The sequence below is a fragment of the Cervus elaphus genome, chromosome 9 (genome assembly GCF_910594005.1).
Source record: "Cervus elaphus chromosome 9, mCerEla1.1, whole genome shotgun sequence".
Lineage (NCBI taxonomy): Eukaryota > Metazoa > Chordata > Mammalia > Artiodactyla > Cervidae > Cervus > Cervus elaphus.
This window is the reverse complement of record NC_057823.1, coordinates 6372678-6399241: the sequence shown is the minus strand read 5'-3', so window position 1 is coordinate 6399241 and position 26564 is coordinate 6372678. Positions and strand designations below refer to the sequence as shown.

The following is a 26564-nucleotide window of genomic DNA, read 5'->3' as shown; positions in this document are numbered from 1 at the left end:
GAAACCCTTTTTCCCCCAAGTTTCAGTCCTGAGTCTGCTTCCATCTCCCTTTCTGTCTTTCTCTCACTCTTGTGCTTGCTGAGTTGCTGGGATCTTTTCTTGGCCTTCTCACAACATGAGGAGTTGGATGGCCTTGGGTTCAAGCTGTATGATCTTGAATGTACTAACCTTTTTGATCCTCAGGTTCCTCGTCTGTAAAATGATGACTTTAATTCTATCACTTTGGCAGTTGTCCTTTGGGTTAAATGAGCTGAGGCATATGAATCTCCTCTTGGTAAAAAAATGAGTACAAGGTGAGTTATCATTTAGTGTAACTGCCACTCAGTTAGTGTTCCCTCCTTGTATTAGTTAGGGTTCTCCAGAGAAAGAGAACTAATAGGATATATGTAGATATACAGAGAGGTTATGATGAGTTGGCTCACACAGTTATGGAGGATGAAGCGTTCCCATGATCTTCCATCTGCACTGCAGAGGGCCCAGGAAAGCCAGTGCTGCAGTCCCACTCCTAACCAAGAGGTGTGAGATCCAGTGACTGATGGTCTAAGTCCTGGTCTGAGTCTGAGCTCAAGAACTAAGAGAGCTATGTTTAAGGGCTGGAGAAGATGGCTATCTCAGCTCAAGCAGAGAGAACAAATTCACCTTTCTTCAGCCTTTTTGTTCTGTGTGGGCCCTCAGTGGATTGGATGCTGCCCTTCCACCTTTTTTGTTACTCAATCTACCTATGCAAATGGGAGCACTCTCACAGAAATACCCAGAAATAATGCTTTACCAACTCTCTGATCATACCTTAGCCCAGTTGACATGTGAAATTAACCATCACACTCATCAAACATAGTGATTTCTTACAGTTTTACTTCCTCGTCTAAGAGATGGAAAACAAGGCCCAAATGGGCTTATAAGTTTGAAATGCCATTTTCAAGTCAAGCTGGGTGTTTTGTTGGTTGTCTCACAGACCAGCCACATTCTAGATTTATCCTATTTACACATGCTTTCCCCCCATTAACTGGAGTTTCCACCCAGTTATTGTAAAGCCTAAAATTCCATGTGCTGTCTCTACAGCTTTGAACCTTAGGGAGCTCCAGAGACCTAGCTGTGAGTTCCCCTGCTCTCACTGGATATGCTCCCACCTAGTGGGAAAGGCTCCCCACGCAGCTGGCTCCCGTCATTCTGGCCAGGTACACTTGTACTAATCCTCAACCTAATGGTTTTTTATCTTCCTAACAGCTCGAAAATGTTTTAACAAGCCAATCACATCTTCCCATGGTAGCCAAGGGCCACATCGCCCTGTCAGTACAAAGCCTGCCTCCCACAGCCCATGCAGGCTCGCTGTTTCTGAATACAACCACCACATGGTCTTGCATGGTGTGGAGTGTCCTCCCCCAGGTTGTGAGAATATGTGACTAATAACTGCTGTCTATCTCTTCTGTCCAGTGCTGTGTGTCATGTATTTGGTCATCCTGTGCTATTTAGGGTGGGGAATCCGTCCTTTCCTCAGTGAGGTGAATAGGATACAATCAGAATACCATCTACTCTTCTCCACTGCTAATCTAGAGCAGCCTTCAATGTCTTTCCCTATTACTCCTTATGTCTGTCCCTGATTGTTTTATAATGATGTCTGTTTTTATTGCAGAGGTGGTTTCTTTTGGAAGATAACATTTTCTCCCACAGATCTCTTTATCCTATCCCATCTAATGCTGCTTGTTTTTTGTTATTTTTCTTTTACTTCCCTCAGAGGGTGTTATTGGCATAATTCTTTTTTAAGCAGGAATTTATAGTTTCAGGATTCAAGGATGTGTCTGTGGACTTCACCTGGGAGGAGTGGGTCCATCTAGATTCTTCTCAGAGGAAACTGTATGGGAAAGTGATGCTGAGAAACTATAGGACTTCACTGGGTAAGGACTTCTTGTAACTCAAAACCTACATATTACCATCTTTCCTCCCACTGACAGCTTATACAGCCTCTGGAATTTTTGAATTTGTACTTGAAATCCTGATACTACAGGACATTATTTTAGGGTAGTTCCTTATTGTCCTCTCAAGATGAAAGGTCTTTTCTGTAGACAATGGAAAAATGGGAAATCTCAGGAGCCACACACTCTGAGAAGTCCTGAAGGGGAAGGGATAAGACATGCTGGGAGTGATTTTTATGCTCAGTTCAGAACGCAAATGTAGTGTTTTTCTTCCCGAGCAGGACATCAGCTTTCCAAACCAAATGTGATTTCTCAGCTGGATTGAGAACTGAACCTGATGACAAAAGAACATTCTGGGCGCATCTCCCCAGGTAAGGATCAGGTTGCAAAGACTTGTTTTATGAGTGTCACCTTGGGGAGAAACGATTTCAGAGGTCCTTGAGTCTGATGAGACCTGTGCCATTTGGTGTGTGTTGCGTCATTGAGTGATGTGTTACAAATACCTTCTCTAGTATGTAACTTTTTTTTTGTCTTCTGATACTTGGGACCAATTTAGTCTTCCAATGTTTATTCTCCCATTTGATTTTTATGCTCCCCCCTTGTTCTCCTACTTTTATTATTTCAAACATTTCTTGAACCTCTAGTTTCCAAATTTTTTATTTTCTGTGTGTCAGTTTCCTTTCTATAGTTTTGTCTCTCTGGACTTTGTCTAACCGTGTGAATATATAACCCTATGTCCTCTGTGTTGTTTACTGGGTAGCACTTGTTGGTACTTCACATTTGACAGGATAGGTCTTCTTTGAGGTTACTTGGTGGTGTGTGTGTTTTACAGGTGGACCCTGCTTGGGTTTCCACTTTTTCTCTTCTTCTGTGTAACTGGGTCAGATTAGAAGGATAAAGTCCAGTTCATGCACATCTTTTGCTTTCACAGTAAAGCCTCCTGCCCGTAGGCCTTTGATCTTTTGGTTCACTGTTGATCTCTGCTCTGGTCATTTTGATCAGCCTGACAAATGGATTCTCAGACTGTAGTTTCCTGTCCTCTGCCTCTCATTGCTTCCAGGCCATTTTGTCTGGGATAAGAAATGGGATCAGTGAAAACAAAGTCTGAGCGGTTACAAGGCCTTCCCTCCTGCCCCATTTCAAGCAGTTCAACAGATTCTCCCCTACCTGCCTCTGCCACTAGTTCTTATATTCAAGGAATGGGTGTTTAGGAAAGGGTAGGGCCCTTTAGGATTCTCTTCCCTAAACAGAGTGAGAAAATCAGGCTCCTTGGGCAGAAGGGAGGAGCTTTGAGACTGTGCCATCCTCCCTTGAGAGTTTAAGTTTCAAGTATGTTCTAATACTTTATCTTCCTGATAAGTATGTACCCTAAGGGTAGTTTATATACATTAATTTACTTAGTCCTTATGAGATTATTTGCATCCTCATTTTATATCTGTGAAACTCAGATTCAGAGAAACAAGTAAGTACTTAAGAGGCTAAGTGTTAACAGCCAGTGTTTAAACCCAAGTTTGTTTGCCTCTATGGTAAACAGTCTTTTCACTATATCACACTATTATGTTTTATGAAGATTTAATATCAGAATTATAGGCAGCCTGCAGGAGAGAAGAAACTGCTGGTAAATGTGCCATGGCTTTTTGATCTGCCTCTCCTAATCCCAACTTGTCTGTATATCTTCCTTTAGTTCCATCTTCCTTATTTAGCCTTGTCCAGCAGTCAGTGACTTCAGTATCTATCCCTCCTGCATAGGCTCACTCTTTCCTCTGCTTACCCTGCTTCTAGTTCCCCTGTTATTTATGGGTGGCTCACTGTTCTTTCCCTCCCTTCCAATTCTCTTCCTAACTATAGGGACATCCTTGGATGCTCTCAAATGTGCCATATAGTTATTCTCAGTTGCATTCTCTCATTCCCATCTTATACAGTTTTCAATCTCCTAGTATAGAAACAATTTTGAATTTTTATTTTTTTCAGACTGGAAGACCAAGACTTGAAACAAAAGAGTCAATTACGAAGCCCAAGTTACTGAAGATTTATCTTATGGGGTAATAATGGAAAGGGAAGGTCTCTGGCATTCTTCTTTACGGGAAACCTGGGAACCTGATAATTGGTTAGAGGGGCAACAGGAAAACCAGGATAGACATCTGGGCCAAGTGCACATTACCCATAAGGAAACCCTCACTGAGCGAAGGACATGTGGAGGTAATGAACTTGAAAGATGTTCCAGTCAGGGTTCAATCATTGATATACAACAAACTATTCCTGTGGGGAAAAGTCCTCACAATTGGAATTCACATGGAAAAGACAGTAAACAAAATGCTGAATTAATTAAAACTCAAAGAATGTTTGCAGGAGAGAAAGTCTATGAATGTAATGAGTGTGGGAAAACCTTCAGCCAGAGTTCATCTCTTCTTAAGCACCAGAGAATTCATACGGGGGAGAAACCCTATAAGTGTAATGTATGTGAGAAACACTTCATTGAACGTTCCTCACTTACTGTACATCAAAGAATTCACACTGGAGAGAAACCCTACAAATGTAATGAATGTGGGAAAACCTTCAGTCAGAGCATGAACCTTACTGTTCATCAAAGAACTCATACTGGAGAGAAACCATATCAATGTAAACAGTGTGGAAAAGCTTTCCGCAAGAATTCATCCCTTATTCAACATGAAAGGATTCATACTGGAGAGAAACCCTACAAATGTAATGAATGTGGTAAAGCTTTTACCCAAAGTATGAATCTCACAGTGCATCAAAGAACTCATACAGGAGAAAAACCCTATGAATGTAATGAATGTGGAAAAGCCTTCAGTCAAAGTATGCATCTTACTGTACATCAGAGAAGTCATACTGGAGAAAAACCCTATGAGTGTAGTGAATGTGGAAAAGCCTTTAGTAAGAGCTCAGCTCTTACCCTGCATCAGCGAAATCATACTGGAGAAAAACCCTACAAATGTAACAAATGTGGGAAATCATTTAGCCAAAGTACATACCTTATAGAGCATCAGAGACTTCATTCTGGAGTAAAACCTTTTGAATGTAATCAGTGTGGGAAAGCTTTCAGTAAGAATTCATCTCTTACTCAACATCGGAGAATTCATACTGGAGAGAAACCTTATGAGTGTATGGTATGTGGAAAACATTTCACTGGGCGATCATCCCTTACTGTACATCAGGTTATTCATACTGGAGAGAAGCCTTATGAATGCAGTGAATGTGGAAAGGCCTTCAGCCAGAGTGCATACCTTATTGAGCATCAAAGAATTCATACTGGTGAGAAGCCCTATGAATGCGATCAGTGTGGAAAAGCCTTCATTAAGAATTCATCCCTTATAGTGCACCAGAGAACTCATACAGGAGAGAAACCCTATCAGTGTAATGAATGTGGAAAAGCCTTCAGTCGGAGTACAAATCTTACACGGCATCAGAGAACTCATACGTGAGGAAAACATGGGACCCTTCATCATGATTAACTCTTCAGTGGTAATCAGATAAGTCTTGTAATATAGAAACCTAATAAATGTAATGATTCCAGTAATTTTTTAGTTGAAGTATAATATACCATGTCAGAAAATACAGACCACTGCAGAGAAACCACATAAAAGTGGAGAGAAATCTTGATTCAGAAAGTAAAACTTACTTTATACCAGAAGGTTTAAATAACTAATGTTCTAAGCAGTGAGGATTCATGCTGAAGATAAGTTCTATTGTATTATACTGCAGATTCTCCTTTGGACATCAGAGACTTCACACTGGAGAGAAAATGTGAGAGTGCTTAACTGGACAGCCCAAAGACCTGGTATGTAGTCCTGATCTGCTACTAACTTGGACAAGGCACTTACTTTCACCAGGTCCCAGTGTCCTGATTTGGTAAATGAGGGATTTTTAGATTTAGAAGGCTCCAAGAGTGCTATAAGCTCTAAAATGCTACAATCCCATAAATATAATGAATGCTTGAAAATCCTTGATTTTTCACCATCTTATATATGTTTTCTAGATGCTCCTATGTCAAAATTTTGTACCTCTACCAACTTCTATGATCATTCCATGTCCTCCCCTACACCCTTTTATTTCCTCCTCTGAAATACTGGCTGGTTGCTACCAGATGACAGAATAATTGTACAGATCTGAATACAATAGCATGCTGTTTTAATTCTCCACTAACAGTCATTAAACTATTGTTAATAAGCTAATTATTTAGAAAATAATATAACAAATATAGTCTTAGAGTACACAGGATTCAAACACATCTTTGGATTGTACTCTTAACTATCAAAGTGGAAAGGAGAGGAAGCTAAACACTGACAGACATGAAAATCTGTTATTATTAATCTGTTATTAATGAAAATTTTGTTATTAACAAAATCTTTGCAACTTATATTCAAAACAGTCATAGGGAGAGATTTTATAGATCTATAGTTATGAGACTAGTTAAAGCAATTTCACTTGTAGGTGATAAATATGATTAGGAAATCAAACTGAAAAAGATAGTCTTTGTTTTCCTAGGGCTAAACTAAGAAACTAGCAGTGGGATGGGAGAGAAAAGGAAGAATTCAAGCAATGATAAGGCAGAATCTAGGTAATCAATTAAGTGTGAGCACTCAGATTTATTTAGGTGGATGGCTGCCATAATTAACACAAAAAGTTGACTAACTTTGGGGGGCAATGATGAGTTTGGTCTGGGGGCATTTTATGAGTGAGCAGTATCCAAATGAAGATTCCTGATAGGCAGTTGAATAAGTAGAAGGGTGGTGACAAAAGGGTATTCTGGGAGTACTGTCTTTAAATGCAGTAAGTGGAAGGCTAAACTAAGGAGCTTCACTGGTAGCTCAGCTGCTAAAGAATCTGCCTGCAATGAGGGAAACTTGAGTTTAATCTCTGGGTTGGAAAGATCCCCTGGAGGAGGGCATGGCAACCCACTTCAGTATTCTTGCCTGGAGAATCCCCATGGACTGAGGAGCCTGGTGGGCTATAGTCCATGGGGTCATAAAGAGTCAGACATGACTTAGCACACACAAGTGGGAGATGTCAAATTAGTAAAATCTGAGGAGAAAAAACAGGCAAAAAAAAAAAGAAATGAAAAACAGAAAAATCAGAAGGTGGTGGCATAGAAGTAAAAGAATTTTAGCATAGGGATAGATTTTCAAATGCTACAATAAGGTAAAAATAGAAAATGGCCTTTGGTTTTTTATAATCTCTGTAACTTTTAGTGTGTTGAAGAGTGAGTTAAAGGTTGAAAAGGACTTAATAGCTTGATTGACAAAGGAGAGATTTAGGAAGGGTAACTAGAGGGAGACTGGTTGAGAAAGGGAAAGCTTTTGGCTACAAATAACAGAAAGCCCAAATAACAATGGCTTGCAAGCAAACAGGGATTTATTTTTCTCCCATAACTAATCTGGAGGTGGTTGGCATTGTTCCAAAGGCAAAATAATTCAGTGCCTTGAGTGTTATGACTTTTTCATCATGTCACAGGACAGCTCCCATAGTTCACGTAAAATACCTGCATTCAAAGCAGGAAGAAAGGGGGTGGGTAACACCAGCAACATCTGTGCCTTTTATCAGAAAAGGTTTTCCCAGAAGCCCTCAGCAAACTTCTGATTACATCTCATTGACCATAGCTGCTGTGTTGCATGGAGGCTAGGAGCAAAGGAGTCTGAAAAAAAAAATTTTAGCTCTTCCAGCCTCTATAGTGGAGTTTAGGCAAGCAAAGGGGGGATTGAGAAAGGTGTTGATTTAGCCAACAAATAATCTGCCAGGAGCATTTGTATGATTTAAGGCAGAAGAATTGAGCGTGTTTATCACTGCATGGGAGAGTCTGAAAGTGAAGAGAGGAGGGAACGTGCAGTTCAAAGTGGGGAAATCAGATCTAGGGCAGAGGCAGAGGCCACAGGGATCTTTTTCAACAGGAGGAAGGAAACTTTCCACTGGGAGAGGGGTGATCAAGAAACAGTGGGTACAGAAGATATTTCTGGATAGCAATGGAGGAGGTTTCCCATGGATTCTTGAGTGTTTAGAACTACAGCATTTTGATCTCTGTGGGCTACAGGACCTCTACAGAGTTTTTTAAAAAAAAGGCAAGAACTAAGGGAATGAAACACTGAATTAATTATAACCTCAGAAACTTAGATTTTAAATGTCTCTCCCTTACACCAGCTTCTTCCTTTCCCTTCATATATTTGTTTTTCTTGTTTCCCACCTGATCTCAAGAGATAGAAATGAAGGGGAAGAAGGAAGCAGAGAGATAGGCAGAAAATAGATGAAAAATGAAAAAGTAGCAAAATTAAAGGCTCAAAGGGAGACAGAGGACAAGGAGGAGAGAAGTATGTACTGAAGCCTATAAGATGGATGTGATAACCCAAAATTGGTAAAATATTAACCCTTAGAGGGAGCAGCAGGAGAAATGGGTCAAATAAATGAAGGTTTCACTTTTTCAGGAGTTTTGGAAGCTTTGGGTCCTCATATGTCAGTGCTCAGCCATCCTGGGCAACAAGGAGAGGAAACTTCTGCACCTTTCTTCTACCAGCAGGGGCAGGATTCCTGGTCCCTAGACATGAGACCTTGGACAAGGCACTTAATATATCGCTATCTGTTTTCTTATTTGTTAACAGGGCAGACCTTATAGCTTTGGATTACATTCAGTACTAATGTAAAATGCTTAGTGCCCAACCCATACTTAGTGCTAAATAAATACTCTATTATCATTTTCATATATATGAACAATATTCAAACTTATTAGCATGGCATCCAGAGCCCTTAATTATCTCAATTATCTTGGGCTGTCAAAGCAAATGCCTTGTAGGAAGGTTATATAATTGTAGGAGGCTCTCTCCTCCTTCTATTACCCCACTGCTGTAATAGCCTTCTAACTGCTTTCCCTATATTAGCTCTAGCCCTACCACAGCCTTTTCTCCCCAAAGCAGACCAGTGATTCTGTCAAAATGTATTCAGCCACACCACTCTTTGCTCAAACCCCTTTGATGGTTTCCTATAACATGAAGAACAATCCAAACTTTTTACCATGGCCTTCAAGCCCTCTAGTCCCTTCTAATCTACTCTCCCACTCTCCCTTGTTGACTGTGCCCTCTCCTGTCATAGTGGCCTTGTTAAACCACAGACTAACCAAGCACGCTTCCATCTCTGGTCAGCATTTCTGTTCTCTTCGCAAATATTCACATGTTTTCCTTCCTTACTACCTTCCGATCTCTGCTCAAATGTTACCTCCTCAAAGAGAACTCCAAATGCTACTTAAAATAATCCCCACTTCCCCACCCAGTCACAGTCTAAACCTAACAGCCTAAGTGTGTCATCAGTTCAGTTGCCCAGTAGTGACTGACTCTGTGACCCCAGGGACTGCAGCATGCCAGCCTTCCCTGTCCATCACCAACTCCTGGGGCTTGCTCAAACTCATGTCCATCGAGTCGGTGATGCCATCCAACCACCTCATCCTCTGTCGTCCCCTTCTCCTCCTGTCTTCAATCTTTCCCAGCATCAGGGTCTTTTCCAATGAATGAGTTCTCCGCATCAGGTGGCCAAAGTATTGGAGCTTCGGCTTCAGCATCGGTCCTTCGGTGTATCATCACTACCTAATAAAATATTTTGTTTACTGAGTACTACCTCTAGTAGAATTCAACCTGCGACAGTGCTGTTGTTCAGTCGCTCAGCCGTGTCTCTTTGCTACCCCACGTACTGCAGCATGCCATGCTTTCAGTATTTCTCCAGCCCTTGGAACAGTGCCTGACCCAAGCAGACACTCCAAAGGTGTCTACAGAATGAAATCGTCAATAAAAACTAAAACAGAACGCCATAAGTAAACACTGCTTCTAAGATGTGGCCAACAGTTCCCTAGCTGACAAATCTCAGGTCCCATTATTGGCGCTTTTTTTTTTCTTTTTTCGGGTGGGGCGGGGGTGGTGCGGGGAGGGGCATAAACTTAAAACCCTTTCATGTTTACTTCCCGAGCTCCCAGAAAATACATATTCAAAGGCAACTAAGTATCTCCAGTTGGAGATCTGGAGATCTCCAGATCTATACTTTATCTCATCCTTGCCCGCCTCCGCAAAATACTGTCCACAAAAATAAATACCACCTCTCTAAACAGCAGCCGATTGTACAATACAAACTCCTTGGCATCCAGGCTAAGCCGTGGAGAACCGAACTTATTCTACCTCGTGGACGTTTCTCGCACCATGCCCCCTGTCCTGTGGTCACCACTCTGGTCCCAGCCAGCATCCGCTGAGTCCTGAACTCCCAGGGCAGCCTCCTCAGTCATGCGCCCGCATCCCACTCATCGCCCGGACCCCGCTCCGGCCCAAACACCAGAACCCACTGTTAGCATCCGTAGCGTTCCCGTGGCCGAAGCACGGCCCCGCTGCCTTCTCTAGTCAGCGCGCGGTCCTCCCCTCGGGCGCGCTTCTTTTCGACTGAGAACTTGAGGCGCGTCCCGGTTCCGCGCTCCTCGTCGGATCAGGCGACGCTCCCCCGGCATGACCTCCCGTATCCCTTTGTCAACTTCTCGCTGGCCTCTGTCTTCTTCATGCTGACCAGAAGGGAACCAAATCCGCACGTGGGGATCAGAGCGTGGGGGCGTTACCTGCCTGGGGAACCGTGACGACCAGACGAGCCCCTGGGACATGTAGTTTGGCGGGGTTGGAGTGGGGACCCTACCTGCGCAGGCGCGCAATGTCACTTTCCCCGCCCGGCGCGGAGGCCGGCGCTTGCCGCCGCTACGCCTTCTGGGAAGTGGAGTCTGCGAAGCAGAAGCGCCGCAGCTCCCGGACCTGTGAGAATCCGGCTGAGCAGGTCCCTCGGCAACGCGCAAGCGCAGTTCCGACCCGGACTGCAGACCAGCTCATTGTGTTCTGCCTGCGATGTGGCGGTGCGGATCTCACCGCAGGCAGAGGCTCCTCGAAGGGCAACCCAGCGGTGACTAGTCACGGCGGCCAAAGCCGTATCGGGAGAGCGGGAGCAGCCTTGGGGTGGTGGAGCCTGGTGGGAAGGGCGGTTGAAAACCGAGTCGGTCTGGGTCGTGGTCCGTTCTGAAGGGCGCTGATCTGACGCCCCAAACTTCCCTGGATGTATGGCCAAGGTTAGATTCCAAAGACAAAAAGGCCAAGTGTGGGCTCTCGGGTTTAGGGTCCGAATCCGCGGGTGCATGTAGAGAAAGATGCCGTCAGGGTCGCTGGCTTGTGATTCGGAACCAACTCCGGTAATCCGGTTTACGCTCGGTGGTAGATGCTCCCGGTGCGGTTCGGAGCCCTGTATCTTGAGTTCGCTGAGGCCGGGTCTGCAGCAGCGCAACCACTGCAGCAGCTACCCGAGGGACCTAGCTGAGAGGCAGAGGGCCGGTGGGTGGGATGTACGCTTAAAATTCGTCGCGTCCAACACCCCCACCCGACCCCCACGTATACACTGCATCTCGCCCACCTTTTCACTCCAGGTCACCCCAAACCGCGTCCCAGAGAAGGCGAGGCCTGAGGTTAGAGAATGGCGTAGCCTGAGAGACGTCTCGACAGTGAAGATGCAGCCTTCTTAGCTTCTTTTCTGAGGAAAAAGAAGACCCTCCTCCCCTACTTTCTCTACTCCCCTCCCAGGATTAGGCAGGTGTCCAGGCAGGAGTCACACTTTTCTTGAGATCTCTCAGCGTAATTTAAGGGCAAAAGGCCAGAGGGTGTGTAAAAAGTGTGAGATCAGGCTGGAGGATGCTTTTTTCCTAGGAAAAGTCACAGTATTTAAGATACAGAAGGAAAGATATGGAGAATTTGACTCAGATTGCTAGGGGGAAATTGATGGGGGATAATGGGAGTAGCAGCAAGATGAGCTATTTATTGCCTTTACAGTGGAGGCCGGCAGAAATATCCCCGAAGAGGAGAGAGGATTGGGAGCAAATAGGGACTAAGAATTCACTGTTTGGGGTATTGGAGGATTCCCAGGGTGTGAATGCTCAAAGCCCCCCACTGCTGTGTGATATCTTTTGACCCAGTCCTCTCCTCATAAACAGTAGGTGTTTCCAGCCTGAGGATTTCCACTCTGCTTGTCTCTAAAAAGGCTCATCTGAGAAGAAGGAATGGCAGTCAGGGGCCTGCCCACCATGGTCCAGGTGAGTGAGGGGTCACTGTGGGCTTCCCCCTCTAAATTGCCTTAGATTTGAATGTAATGGTTGAAGAGGGTGGACATGTTTCTTTCCCCTGACCAGAAGCTTTTCTCCCAGTCCAGTCTCACTCAGGAGGCTGACCCACTTGCTTCTTTTCCCATGCTTTCTGCCCCATGCTGGGTTCATTCTGGTGGTTGTCAGAGCTCAGGAACTTGCTAAAGGTCATATAAATGACACAACTGTATGTGAAACCCAGATTGGTCCAGAGTGGAAACCTGCCCTCTTTCCACTAGCAACTAAAATTAAGGGTCTAAAGTGGTAAAGGCAATGCCTAACACAGTGATAGAAGAGTGAGATTGGAGTGCTTTCTTAGGAAGGTAGGATTTACTGGACACTTTTTTTTCCAATGGTATTTGGCTTTTTACTTCAGAGGAATGTTGGTTACCAGTGAATCTTTCAAATGGTATGTTTTCAATTTCAATAAATTATTAGAAAACTTTGAGCAGTGCTAGCTTTTTTCAAATAAGGATATGGACTCTACTTTGAAGGAGACAGCATTCATTTGAGTGTATAAATTCTGATGAATTTGTTCTAATTTATTGACATGTGAATCTGTCCAGGGCAGGAATCTGTGGCAGAAATCACTGACGGGTTGAGCAGCTAGCTGATTGAAAGTACTGTGTCATCCCAGTCCCAGCTTACTGGTTGTTCACCCTTCTCCTTGATTTCTAGCTCGTCCTTTAGAGCCCATCTCAGGCACTGGTTTTCCTTTGAAACCTTTCTTCACGGTGCCAGTCCACTGTGATATTTCCCTTCCCTAGCCTTTTCCTCAAATTCATTGTTGGTGTCACACAATTGTCTTGGGTTTACAAGCTGCTGTACTTTTGGTTGCCTTTCAAAAGACCTATGTTAGGGGTGTAAAATGTGCCAAATATTATGTTCCATGCCTGTGATACAAAGGTGAACAACAGTCCTGACAGATTGGTTAATGGGTTCAGTCAAACAGGTGTTCTTTGGTTCAGCCTACTTTGTGGAAGGCTCTGGGTGCAGGTAACCCAACTCAGACTAAGCAAAAGCAGGCCTTTATTGGGAGGATACTGGGTATCACCCAAAGTCAAGGCAAAAATGCAACTGTACTTCAGCTATGCAGGGAAGGTCTAGAATAACCTGAAAGTCCTTTCTCTTGGACCCTTCGCTTTCTTCGCTGGGCCTCTACTTAACTCTTCTTTCTCAGTGCACACTAGCTCCCTTGGCCTCTTGTCCAGAGTTTCCACAGAAGGGATGAGTTGTGATCAGAGGGAATAAGGTCACATTGTTCAGAAGGACTTTTCATGGGAATGGTATGTGTGTATTGAGGGTGAGCAGGTGAACAGCTGAAGGAAAACAGGAATTGCTGAGTAACATATATTGTGGGTGCTGGGTACATGGGCCATGTTCTAGAAGACATGATGGCAAGACAAGGGAGAAGAAGAAATGGTCCATAGCTTCTTGGAGTTAATAGTGCAGTGGGGGAAATAGAAAGTAAACCAAAACTTAGTAAAGTGAGGCAGTGCTTGAATGACCCTGCTCAGATGATACGGGAACAGCTGAGGAGGGGTGCTGAAGGCGTAATTTTGAAGCCAGGACCTGGGTATGATTGGTCATAGGGGTGCAGACACAGGCAGGGCTGTGGCAGTTTGTTGGAGATGGGAGAAAATATTTTGGACACAATGAACAGCTACTGTGAAGTCCCAGTGCTGAGGAAGAGTATCTTTTCCACAAGGTCTTTTTCTTCAGAGTGGGAAACAAAGTCTGATAAAAGCTTAGAGACCCTGAGGAAATGCTTCCCTTCTCACAGAAGACCAGCCCGCTCTGTGCTAACAGTCCCTCAGGTCTCAGCCAGCTCCTCGTCAAGCCTTTCCCAGAGAGCCACATAAGCGAGAAGCCCTCAGTCAACAGGGATGGGTTTGCCCTTACAGGAATCGGTGACCTTCAAGGATGTGGCCGTGCTTTTCACCCGGGATGAGTGGGCGCAGCTGAGTCCTGCTCAGAGGGCCCTGTACAGGGATGTCATGCTCGAGAACTACAGCAACCTGGTGTCCCTGGGTAAGTGGGGGCCTCTGGAGGCTCATCTTCACGTTGGGAGGTTTCTTTGGAATCCTTGAACTGGTTCCATGAGCAGTTTGGACTGGGAGTGAGCTGTTCTAAGCATGTTATGTCAGTGCCTCTCCTCTGTGTCCTGGGCACAGGGCTCTTTGGAGTCTAAGTGCAGATGTCTCAAAGGCGACTAGAAGTCAAATCCTCCCTCCCTTCTAGTAGGAAGAAGGACAGGAACAGATTGGCTTTGTCACCCCTGAACCTTCTTTTCCTCCTCCTGGGAACTCTTCTCTACCCTGGGCTCCTATCACGTCAGCTTTTCCAGGAAGTTCCAGGTCTCATCCTTGCAGTGATTTTATATCTGGGATGAACAGATACGGCCCTCTTTTTTTTTCCCTCCCTCAAAAACAGGACTCTTAGGACCCAAACCAGATATGTTTTCGCAGTTGGGAAAAGGGGAAGCGTGGATGCCAGAGGACTCCTTGGGAGGCTTCTGTCTTGGTAAGCATCCTGCATGTGGGAGGCACTGGGAGCGACTCAGCATGTGCACCGGGCCTGTGGACTGAGACACGAGCATCTTTTCCCTTCACATTCACCTAAATGCTTTGTTGCCACATTTGTCCCCTTGTGCATTTGGCACTCCTTTCTTGTGGCAGCTTGTGCCTCTCTGGACCATCCTTTCTGTGGGTTTTCTCCTCTCTCTGTTCGGCATAGGTGGGCAGCTCTGTGCCACGCACGGTGCTTGCTTGTCTTGTTGTCCCCTGAGCACCTGGCCATGCAGTCTCTGTCAGACTCGTCCAGTAAGGAGGGAGAGCACTGGGTCTTACACAGCTGAGCAGCTTCTGGTCCCCCGGGCCAGTCACTGTGTGCCCACTGAGGCAGCTCTTCCAGACAAACATTGCAGATTTCTCCCACCACCTTCACGTTTGTTCATCCACATGTACCCGCACCAGCTTTATTATTCTGCACCTTCTGCCGGTGCTGCGCGGGGCTGTAAGTACCGTACACACGTAGCCAGATTTATTGCATGTTTTGTTTTGCTCATACCCAGCAAGGTGCTTGGCACCTAGTAAGTGGCAAAGACTTATCGCCTAGGGATACAGAGAACACGCTAGTTTAGTGGTTGTTATTTGCTTTGAAGAACCCATCGGATCTGGCAGCTCAAGAGCAGGAGCAGGGGGGCCTCTCCCCAAATCTAGAGAGCTATTGCCTTATTCAAGACATTACAACATTTTCACTTTCTTCCAGTTTTGCCAACTGCAAAATATTTTTAAAAACCTTTTGTTATTGATTTTTCACAGGAACCCAATGAAGTAGGGAGGACTTTGTATCCTACAGTAAATAACTTTACCTAGAATGTCTAGGATCTAATCTGTTATAGAATTTAAATGTCTTAACTCCAAAACTCAGTTATCAAAATCTTTTAACTTGCCTCAGTAGTATTCGGAGTTTGTGTGCTTATTACAGCCAAACTAAGGCACTTTTGGTATTTCACTCTGTATTATATAAGCAGTGTTATAACAGAAAAAGATGGGATGGGAATTAAAAGAAATTAATCCACTGTCCGAGTACTCTGGCATAATAACATCATTTATTCTTTTAATTCTTCCATTATTCGTCATTGACACAAATTCTTTATTGTACTTCTGTGGGATGATTGTGAAACTGAGGAGGACTTTTATGCCTAGAAGGGATTTTAGAGTCAGTTGTCAGTAATGACATGAAAATCCAGGGAATGATGATTCAGCCCTTCCCAGATGCATTTCGCAAACCTCTGCTCCAGCACCACTTGTTTCTGAATTTCCTGGACACCCCAAACCATGAGCTGATTCATGAAGGATGATTAGTGGTCAGCCAGTCAGACACAGAAAGAAATCTTGTTTTATATCTCCCAATATAGTTTTGGGGTTTGTTTGTTTGTTTGTTTGTTGCACCACGAGGCTTGTGTGATCTTAGTTCCCTGACCAAGGATCAAACCCAGGCTCCTGGCAATGGAAGTGCAGAGACCCAACGACTGGACCACCAGGGAATTACCCCCAAAAAGTTCCTTCAATTTCCTGTTAAAGTTATATTTTTGTTTTTTAATATAACCTCTTTCCTTTTGTTTTTCAACTGCAAATTGCTGTTATAAAAAAGTGGTAGTTGTTTCCAAATATTTATTCCCCTCATGTCCCTCTCCAATTCTTATTCTTCTTATTCAATGAATCATTTTTAGTTTTAGGTTTTCTTCTTTCTGTTTCACTTCTTAATTACTGGCTGGGACTTAAAAGACCATATAGAACAATGATAATAGGTTTATCTATGATTTTTCAAGGGAGAGGATCTAGAACTTTTCTGTTGTTGCATCAGTCACTCTTGGTTTAGACAGACACTAAATTTTCTTCATAGTAAGAAAAAGTCCTTCTGGTAGCTTTCCTTTAAAATTTTTCTCTTCTCTGGGCTGTGAGCTAGTACACACAGGGAGCTGACTTTTGAGCCCTTGTGGTGATCTCTGAAGATGTGTTAGCTGCCCCATTTCAACCTTACAACTTGTAAGGCAAAGATGATTAACTCTACTTACAGGAAAACAAGCTTCTGTGTGGTTAACTAATTTTAACATATGCAAGGCAAGATGAAGGTTAAACCAGCATGACCCTCAAACTGTGTGATTTTCCACCCTTCTCCAAAATAGTTTTACTTATACAGAAATTGTTCGCTAAGTAAACCTGAGGAAAACTGCCTCATCCCTTAATTTAAGTAGTTTGCTAGTAACTTTTTACATTTTTTCCTTATTTATTAATCTCTTTATATCTTCTGTTTCTTTTTGTTATATCAATTGCACATTTTGCCCTTTAGCTTTAAATTATCTTTTTTTGAGCTATGAAATGTATTCATTTACAACTGTGCATGATATTCATCTATAATTTTAACATTTTATATTATATCCTCTTTCATTTTTATCTGCTTTTTTTTTCTCTAAAATTTGTTGAGATATTTTGTAGAGAATTAGCTCTTATTTCTCTTTCATACTATTATTTTAACACTTAGCATTATGATTTCCTTTTTTTTAACTTCAGACAGATGTATTTTGATACTGTAACCCTGTCTACAGAACAGAACATGTACTATTTTGAACAGTGTGAAGAATAGGTAAACAGCCTCCCCACTCCATGAAAGTGAAAGTTGCTCAGTCGTGTCCAACTTCTTTCGACCCCGTGGACTATAGTCCATGGAATTCTCCAGGCCAGAATACTGGAGTGGGTAGCCTTTCCCTTCTCCAGGGGAATCTTCCCAACCCAGGGATCAACCCAGGTCTCCCGCATTGTGGGCAGATTCTTTACCAGCTGAGCCACAAGGAAAGCCCAAAAATACTGGTGTATTTTGAACAGTCTGAAGAATAGGCAAACAGCCCCCACATTCCATGGTCCAGAAACAGAACACAGCTGCACCTGTGAAGTTTGATATGTCCTCCTCATCAAATCTTCCTCCTTTCATACCAGAGAGCCCCTAGCTTGAGTTTTACATTAGCTCCAGCACTGGCTCTTTATGCCCTTCACCACATTTATCCATCCATGCATGCATGCCAAGTCACTTCAGTCGTGTCCAACTCTGCAAAACCATGGACTATAGCCTGCCAGGCTCCTCTGTCCATGGGATTCTCCAGGCAAGAGTACTGGAGTGGGTTGCCACTTCATGCTCCAGGGGATCTTCCCGACCCAGGGATCGAACCTGCATCTCTTGTGTTTCCTGCTTTGGCAGGAGGATTCTTTTCCACTGGTGCCACCTGGGAAGCCCACATTTATCCATAGCTCTGAGCAATATTGTTTAGCTTTGCATGCTTTAAAGCTTGATATATATATTATACTATAGATACTTTTCCACAGCTTGCTTTTTTTTTTTTTTTAAATAACTTTTTGGCCAAGCCATGTGATATGGAGATCTTAGTTCTCCCACCAGGGCTCAAACCCCAGCCACCTGCATTGGAAGCTCAAAGTCTTAACCACTGGACCTCCAGGGAAGTCTCACAGCTTGCATTTTAAAAATCCTTGTTGAGATATGTAGCTTTGATACCTCTTGACACTTGATACTTCTTCAATGGCTATACCTTAAATCTGTTTTGCTGACAGACTGTAGGTTGTTTCCAGACTTTTTGCTGCTTTTTGAATACTGTTGACCTGGATATTCTTGTACATGCTTCCTAAAATATATGGGCCTTGTTTGGGAGTTTCTTTAGGTGTATATTCATAGGTGTAGAAATACTGGGTTTAAGAGTATATACTTTTTCAGCTCTCCTAGATGGTTCCAGATTGCTGATTAAATTAATTGGTCCTAATTATACTAATAGTTGATGCAAGTTCCTGTTACTCAAGTATAATTTCTCAGAATTCCTGAGAAGTGTTATCTCATTATGATTTTAATTGGTGCTTCCTTGTTTCCTAGTGGAATTGAACATCTTTTCATATGTTGATTATTTGTGTTTTGTGAAATATTCATATTTTTCCTCCATTTTTCTGTTACAGTTTGTCTTACTTGCTTATAGGAGATATTCAGGAATCTAATACTTTATCAGTTAACAGTGTGCCAGTCTATAGCTTATCTTTTCTCTTTCTTTACTGGCTGAAGTTCTTAATCAGTCTTCGTCTTAATGATCTTTATTTTAACGTTTTCTGTGTCCTTTTAAAATGATCCTTTCTGCCCTTATATCCATGAGAGAAAGACTTGATCACATTTGCTCTTGTATTTCAGCTCACCAGGTCCCATTATGTATTTGTTGAATCAAAGCGTAATTGTTTTCTAATAATATTTACTTTTGTCTTTTTTTTCTGTATAAATCTTATCAAAGTTTCCCTTTTTAAATAAATTTAATAAAGAAATGTTTAACTTTATTGATGCTTTCTATTTTATCTTTATTTCATTAAATTGTGCTCTTCATTAGTTCTTTCCTTTGACTTTTTTGGAGTTTATTCTGTTCTTTTTCTTTATTTTCAGTATTAAATTTCATCACAATAATACATTTAGCTTAATGAAATTACAGTGTTCATTATGAAAACTGATGGCCTCTTGTCCCTGTTTATCCCTGTTCTCTCCTCTTTAGAAATAACCGTTTTCTCTCCTGTTAGCAGATTATTTGGTGTATTTGCTTCCATGTCTTCAAGGAATGTGTTTATATTGCTACCTATTGACCTCAATTTTAGGTATTATTTACTGAATTCCTTCTCTAAAAAGTGAGGACTAAACTCACTTCCCCAACTATGCATCTTACTACCTTTTCCATTCCTTGTCCTCCCAGTATAGTGTGTTTTTGGTCAGAGAAATAGTCAGTGATGACATTCTGAAGCGCTGTTCCCAGCTGACGCATGTAGTAATTCTGACTTTTGCCTTTGCTTTCCTAAGCAGTCTTTCATGGGGTTCATTTAGTTTAATTTAATCTCAGACCTTCTCTCATCTGCATCTCTTCTCAAGAATTTTAGGTCAGCGGTCATCCTAACAATTTCATTTTCCTGGAAAATTCTCTTGAAGCAATCTGACCTGCTCTGTTCCAGCAGGTCCTTAGCTGTTATCCTCCTACAAATCCCATCTTTCCTGGCCCACATGTCCCACGTCATCCTTTTCCTTGGCTTCTCTCTTCCTTTTGTGGCACATGTCTTCCAGTAGCTTCCAAAGAAAGGATGCACGGGAATAAGCTTTTGGTAACCTAGCCTCTGTCAATGTCTTTTTTTCTCCCATAACACTGGTAAAATTCAGCACTGGACGTCTTTTTTTCTTCAGAATTCTGAAGACATTGCTCTAGTATTTTCTAGTCTTCAGTCTGGTATTGAGAAATCCAAAATCATTCAGGTTCTTCATCGTGTGTGATCCATTTTTCCTCTCTGAAAGCTTGCAGGATCCCCGCATTTACTCCAGTGTTTCTCAGTGATGGACCCTGTTATGGTCCTATACTTGGATCCATTAAGCACTGGCAAGCCTTCCATCTGAATTTCTGCCCTGTGGATCTAGGACATTTTCTTCTAGTACTTTTTAATTTCCATCTTTAGCTTTATCTATTTTCTCTTGATGGTATGCCTGATTCTTCCTGGACTGGTCTTGTAATTTTAACTTTTTATTAAAATTTCCATCTTTATGGATTTTTTTTGTACTACTGGTTTCTTCAGTTTTCACAGGTGTCTTTTTGACAGGTGTCTTCCATTTCATCTATTGAGAGTTTAAAAATATCTTAATCAATCTTTCCCTGTCATTTGTCCATTGCCTAAAAATAGTTTTTTTTTCACTTTTTTCCCTGGTTTTCCAATTGTTTATGGTGGGAATTCTCTATTGAGGTTTCAAATTCTGCCATCTTTTTTAAGAACTCATGTGTTATTTGTAAGCTCTTATTCACATTTTACAATTAAAATATTTTACCTCTAAATACAATGATTTTCAAAAACACTTTCATCTCCCTTTATAGGCACTGTGTTCTCAGATTTTCTCTTTGATTGCTTACAAACCTCTTTTAAAGAGGTTTTCCTCAGTTGGGAGAGAGAAGCTCTCTCGCGTCTCTGAGTTGGGGAAGACCTGGGGGCAATAAAGTCTTCCTAAACTGACCTTGGGCTTCCTCATGGCTCAGACAGTAAAGAATCTGCCTCCAATGCAGGAGACCTGGGTTCGATCCCCAGGCCGGGAAGATCTCCTGGAGAAGGGAATGGCAACCTACTCCAGTGTTCTTGCCTGGAGAATTCCATGGACGGAGAAGCCTGGTGGGCTACAGTCCGCAGGGTCGCAAATAGTTGGACGTGACTGAAGCGACTCACACACACAAACTGACCAATACTCCTTATTTTACCCACTGCCATTGCCAGATGTACCTGATGGTGCCAGGTCTTGAAACTTTTGATGATTTGGAGGAAACTGGGTCAGTTTCTGGTCCCTCTCTGGGTGTGACCTCTTGACTATGTTGCATAGGGTTTGGATCATACTACTTGCATGCCTTGCTTGATACTCTCGAGTTCTATATTAATTGTTTAAAACCATACTTTGTTTTTTTAATTTGGGCCAACGCAGCTTTGGGTATTGCTCCTAATTCAGCCTCCATGAAGTGACCTGGGCCCCAGTGAGAACTGACTTGAGGATCCAGTCTTTCCCCATCTCAGTTCATCTTTAGTGTGGTAGAACCAAAGTGTGTTTGACCCCCTGTTGATACACAATTAGATGAGTGTTTTCCTGTAACTCAAAACATTAAAAAGCCAATTTTCTCTTATATTAGGTGGTAAGTTTTAATGATCACAATCAAGAAAAGGCTTTAAATAGACATAGCTGTCTAATAGCTGCTACAAAGGAAAGTTGACAATTGTTTTTATTGAACCAGAATATTATTATTATTTATAATTATTATAATTATATTTATAATTATGTTTATAATTATTATTATTTTTGAAAGCTGCTCCCAGATTTTTTAAGGTAGACTTTTATTGAAGTAGTTCTGACACAGGAAAATACATAAATTACAAGTGTAATTTTTACAATATAAATACTATAAAAAGTATAAGTATAACCAGCACCTATATCAAGAAATAGAATGTTACTCAAATACCGGAAACCCCCTCCCATCCTCTCTATTTCTTTTGTCCTACAGATCATTACTGCCTTGACCATAGCTTTGCTTTGCCTGTTTTAAACCGTTTAATAAATGGAATCATACTTGTCTACTCTTTTGTGTCTGGCTTCTTACCTTCCATGGTGTTATGTTTGAGATTCATCCATGTTGTCATATGTAGCAGTAGTTAGTTCATTCTCATTGAAGTATGATATTTCACTGCATTAACCTACCACCATTTGTACATTCTACTATTGCTAGACCTTTGTTTTATTTCTAGCTTGGAGCTATCAGTAGTACTGAAACTATTACGAACTTTCTTATACATGTTTTAGAGAATGTACATTATACATTTCTCTTGAGCATATAGCTAGGGGTACTAAGTTCATGAGTATGCAAGTTTAATAGGCTTAAACCAAATAGTTTAAGTGGTTATACCAGTTTATACTCTAGCCAGCAAGATATGAGGGTTCCATATCCTCTTATATACTTAGTATTGTCATTAAATATTTTCACCCTTCTAGAAGATACATGGAGTATCTCATTATATCTCAACTTATGACTGAAGTTGATCATCTTTTAACTTTTTTATTAATCATTTAATATTCTCTTCTGTAAAATTTCTATAAGTCTTTCCCCTATTTTCTATTTAGTTGGCTGATCTTTCCTCATTGATATATTGTAGGGTTGCATATTTGGGTTTGTTCCTTTGTCATATAGCTGTATTATAAATATTATTTCACATCTGAAATAATGGTGTTACTTGATAAACCGAAGTACTAATTTTTTAGGATAGTCCAATTAATCAGGGTATTCCCTGCTTATAGTTAATGTCTTTTGTGTTCTACTTAAGACATGTAAAGTCATGGAGATCTTCTGTGTTTTCCTCTATGGAAGATTTATTTTCCATATTTTACATAAGATACTCAGTTGACCCAAGATCATTTACTGAAAAGACTATATTTTTCCTCATTGTATGCAATGTACCTACCTTTGTCATACATATGGGGACTACATGTGCATAGGTCTGATTCTGTATGTATAATCTGTCCCATTGGCCGATTTGTATACAGATTGGACTTCCTTAAACGATTAGAAGAATTCACTAGTAAGCCATCTGCTTGGACATTTCTGTATGAGAATTTTTTCTTTTAATTTTTATTTGTTTTATTTTTGGCTGTGCTGGGTTTTCACTGCTGAACGTGGGCTTTCTCTAGTTGTGGCCAGGGGGGCTATTCTTCATTGTGGTGCATGGGCCTCTCATTGCAGCGGCCTCTCTTGTGGCCCTTAGGCTCTAGAACACAGGCTCAGCAGTTGTGGTACATGGGCTTAGTTCCTTGAAGGCATATGGGATTTTCTGGGACCAAGATCAAACCTGTGTACCCTGCATTGGCAGAAGGATTGTTAACCACTGGACCACCAGGAGAGCCCCTGTGAGAAGGTTTTAAATTGAAGATTCAATGTATTTATTAGACATAGGACCAATCAGATTTTCTGTTTTGTGTGTGTGTGTGTGTCTGTTTTGGTATACTGTACCTTCCTAGGACTTAGTTTTTTAATTTATTGGCATAAATTCCTCATTGTGTTATTATCTTATAACTCTCAGTAGAACCTGTTTTGATGTCACCTTTATCATTATTTTGTTAAATTTATTTATTTTTAATTGGAGGATAATAGATGAATTTATTTATTTTAATTGGAGCTTTACATTGATGTGTTGGTTTCTGCCATACATCAACATGGATCAGCCATAGGTATACATATGTCCCCTCCCTCTTGAGCTTCCCTCCCGCCTCCCACCCCATCCCACCCCCCCCCCAGGTTGTCACAGAATACCTGGTTGAGCCCCCTTCGTCACACGGCAAGTCCCCACCAGCTGTCTGTTTTACGTGTGGTAATGTTTGTGTTTCCATGCTGCTCTCTCAGTTTGTCCCACCCTCTCCTTCCCACACCGTGTCCACAAGTCGGTTCTCCATGTCTGTCTCTATTGCTGTATCATTCTTGGTAGTGGTAGTATGTGCCTTCTTTCTTTCTCTGTTAGTCTTGGTAGAGGCCTGTCGATTTTTAATTAAGTTACTGATTTCTGTTATTTTTGTTATTCCTTTCTCCTTTGTATTTAATATTCTATTTTTCTGATTTCTTGAGATTGGTAATTGATATAGATAGATAGACATTTCCTTCTAACTATGCTGTAGCTGCATTTTATGTTTCATGTTTCTATTATCATTTAGTTTAAAATATTTTCAATTTGTGTTGTGATTTCTTCTTTGTTTTGTCAGTTATTTTAAAATGTATGGGCTAGTTTTAAAATATCTGTGGATTTCCTAACTATCTTTTTGATACTTTGATATTTATTTCTGGTGTAATTCCACTGAGTTCAGAGTACACATTCTGAATGATCTGTGTCCTGTGAAATGTGTTTTTTCTACTTTAGTGGTGGTGGTTTAATCACTTAAATCATGTCTGACTCCTGCGAGCCCATGGACTGTATGTAGCCCACTAGGCTCCTCTGTCCATGGGATTTCCCAGGCAAGAATACTCGAGTGGGTTGCCATTTCCTTCTCCATTTTGGTTAATGTTATGTATGGACTTAAATATATATATTCTGTCATTGTTGGGTATAGTGTTCCAAATATTCAGTATATCATTTAGGTCAAGTTTATCTTATAGCTCATATCACCCTATTCTTAATGGTTTGATTTCTGAGTTATTGAGAATGGTGTGCAAACATATCTATCATTGTTAAGATTTATTTTTTCCTTTTATAGTCCCAATTTTTACTTTATACATTTTGAAGTTATGTTACATGTAAATGTAGGTTTGTTATATATTCCTAGATAATTGAACAAACCTTTAGTCAATATGAACAGTTTAAAAGTCTGTTTTCTCTAATTAAATGAGATTTGTCTGATAGTAGTATAGGTACACCAGCTTTCTTGTGGTTAGTGCTTGCTTGATACATCCTTTTCTATTCTTTCTTTTTATTTCTGGATCTATATTTCTGGCACTTCTCTCATGAGTGGCATATAGTTGGATTTTATTTTTTTAAATATAGTCTCACAACCTTAGTTTTTAATAGGATAATTTAGACCAGTTACTAATATATATAGTATTGGTTGTCTGCTATTTTATTATTTATTTTCAACTTTACTCACTTGCTTTAAATCTCTTTTTTGTCTTCTAGCTTGCCTTCTCTTGAATCAACTATTTTTATTGTTCTATATTCCCCCATAAGAGCTTGTATCTTCTTTAACTGTCTTTTATTGCTAAGTCTAGTAAATAAAACCAGCTTATTACTATCCAAAATAAGTAATTCCCAGGCAATGCTAATAACTTGAAACAATTCTATTTTCTTTCATCTTTTGTATTAACTTTTCTTACGTGTTTTAATTATGTACATATGTTCAACCTCTCAAGACATTACTAGTATTATTTTGTGCAATAATATTTTAAAATGATTTTGTTTATTTATCTTTAGTTTGACTGTGCTGGGTCTTCCTTGTTGTGTAGGCTTTTCTCTAGTTGCAGGGAATGGGGGCTATTCTTTAGTTGTGGTGCAGAGGCTCTTCTGGGCTTCCCTGGTGGCTCAGACAGTAGAGAATCCACCTGCAATAAGGGAGACCTGGGTTCGATCCCTGGGTTGGGAAGATCCCCTGGAGGAGGGCATGGCAACTCACTCCAGTATTCTTGCCTGGAGAATCCCCATGGACGGAGGAGCTTGGCGGGCTGCAGTCCATGGGGTCACAGAGTCGGACACGACTGACCACAGCACACATTCCTCTCTTCTGCTATGTCTGATAATATGCTGTTAAATCTGTCTATTGAGTTCTTAATTTCATTTATTATATTCTTCAGTTATAGAATTTTCACTTGATTCTTTGGTTCCAGTTCTCTGTTAAAATTCTCGTTCTTATCTGTTTTATTGAACATAGTATTCACACTTATTTTTAAACCCCATGTCTGATAACTTTGATATCTGAGTTCTGAGGATCTTTGTCTATTATTTGCTTTTTATCTTGATTCAGTAATTTCTTAGTACTCCTGGTAGTTTAAGATTGAATCCTAGAAATTATGTATGAAGGGGTGAATAGGCTCTGGATAATGTTATTTTCCTTCCTGAGAAAGTTTGCCTTCCCTCTGGTAGACAGCTGGAGTGAAAGCAAACCTTCCTGACCCACCCAGGGATTCTTTAGCTGGAGACTGGGTTGAATGTTCATGAAGCCCTTGCTACTGAGCTGTTGAACTGAAGCCCTTGAACTGAAGCCCTCCTGGAGTCCCAACTGAGAGCTTTATATGTTTACTATGACTACCACTCACCCCACCCCGAGAAGGTCCTGAACTCATTTTTGGCTCAATAGTACTATAAGACTATAGAGAATTCTAAATTTCTACTTAGCTTCGTTTCTTGCCTTGAGAAACAAGAGTGCATCAAATTCTGTGAGGAAAAAACTGGATCACCTCTCTGCATTTCCCTTCTCTCTCAAATGTTAGACTATCAAGTTGGCCTCAAGTGATATCTGATGACTTTAGACAGTTTCTTTTTTCGATGCAGATTTTTTCAGTTACTTTTTGCAATAATGTTGGTCTGCCACAAGGCCACTCTAGCATGTCCAGAAGCAAAAGTCAGTTCTTAAGATTGTGAGATTTGGCAAAACAGGTGTTTAAACATTCTTTTGAGTGAGGATATGTTATTCTAAGCTCACAAGGATTTTAGCCTTAAAGTGCACCTGTTTAACTTTCTTTTCCAGATGAGTACAAGGAGATGATGATGATGATAATGATTATAGCTCTTTATAGATTTTCTGGAGGGAATAGGAGAAAAAAGTGTTGAGGGAGGCTTGTTCTTGACAGACTTTCCCAGGAATCTTTGTATCATCTATGCTAATAATAAGTGCTTCTCATTGCATTTCTTGGTACAAAGTCTTAAATAGACAAATGA

The 26564-nt window shown here is 41.3% G+C and overlaps 2 protein-coding genes across 8 annotated transcripts in view; both read left to right on the top strand.

The window, feature by feature from the left end:
- Window positions 1-2213: 2213 nt before the first annotated feature.
- The window catches only part of ZNF454 (zinc finger protein 454), a 29196-nt gene continuing 4845 nt past the window's right edge, over window positions 2214-26564 (top strand). The window contains exons 1-7 of one of the 6 annotated variants that reach the window (XM_043910734.1): window positions 2214-2281; window positions 3882-3952; window positions 5634-5709; window positions 11347-11506; window positions 11911-12006; window positions 13959-14085; window positions 14488-14577. In XM_043910734.1, the coding sequence (XP_043766669.1) occupies window positions 11974-12006; window positions 13959-14085; window positions 14488-14577 (250 nt within the window). In that variant the 5' untranslated portion in view covers window positions 2214-2281; window positions 3882-3952; window positions 5634-5709; window positions 11347-11506; window positions 11911-11973. The other 5 variants (XM_043910733.1, XM_043910737.1, XM_043910735.1 and 2 more) reach the window with 5 other exon arrangements.
- ZFP2 (ZFP2 zinc finger protein) lies at window positions 3946-9336 on the top strand. Of its 2 annotated transcripts, XR_006342564.1 has the most exons (3): window positions 3946-5393; window positions 5634-5709; window positions 8345-9336. XR_006342564.1 is itself a non-coding variant. In XM_043910739.1 (2 exons), the coding sequence occupies exon 1, from the start codon at window positions 3959-3961 to the stop codon at window positions 5351-5353; it is 1395 nt and encodes a 464-aa protein (XP_043766674.1). In that variant the 5' UTR covers window positions 3946-3958; the 3' UTR covers window positions 5354-5393; window positions 5634-6149. The 2 variants fall into 2 exon arrangements, 1 of the variants encoding a protein (XP_043766674.1); XM_043910739.1 differs by lacking the exon at window positions 8345-9336 and having other exon boundaries at window positions 5634-6149.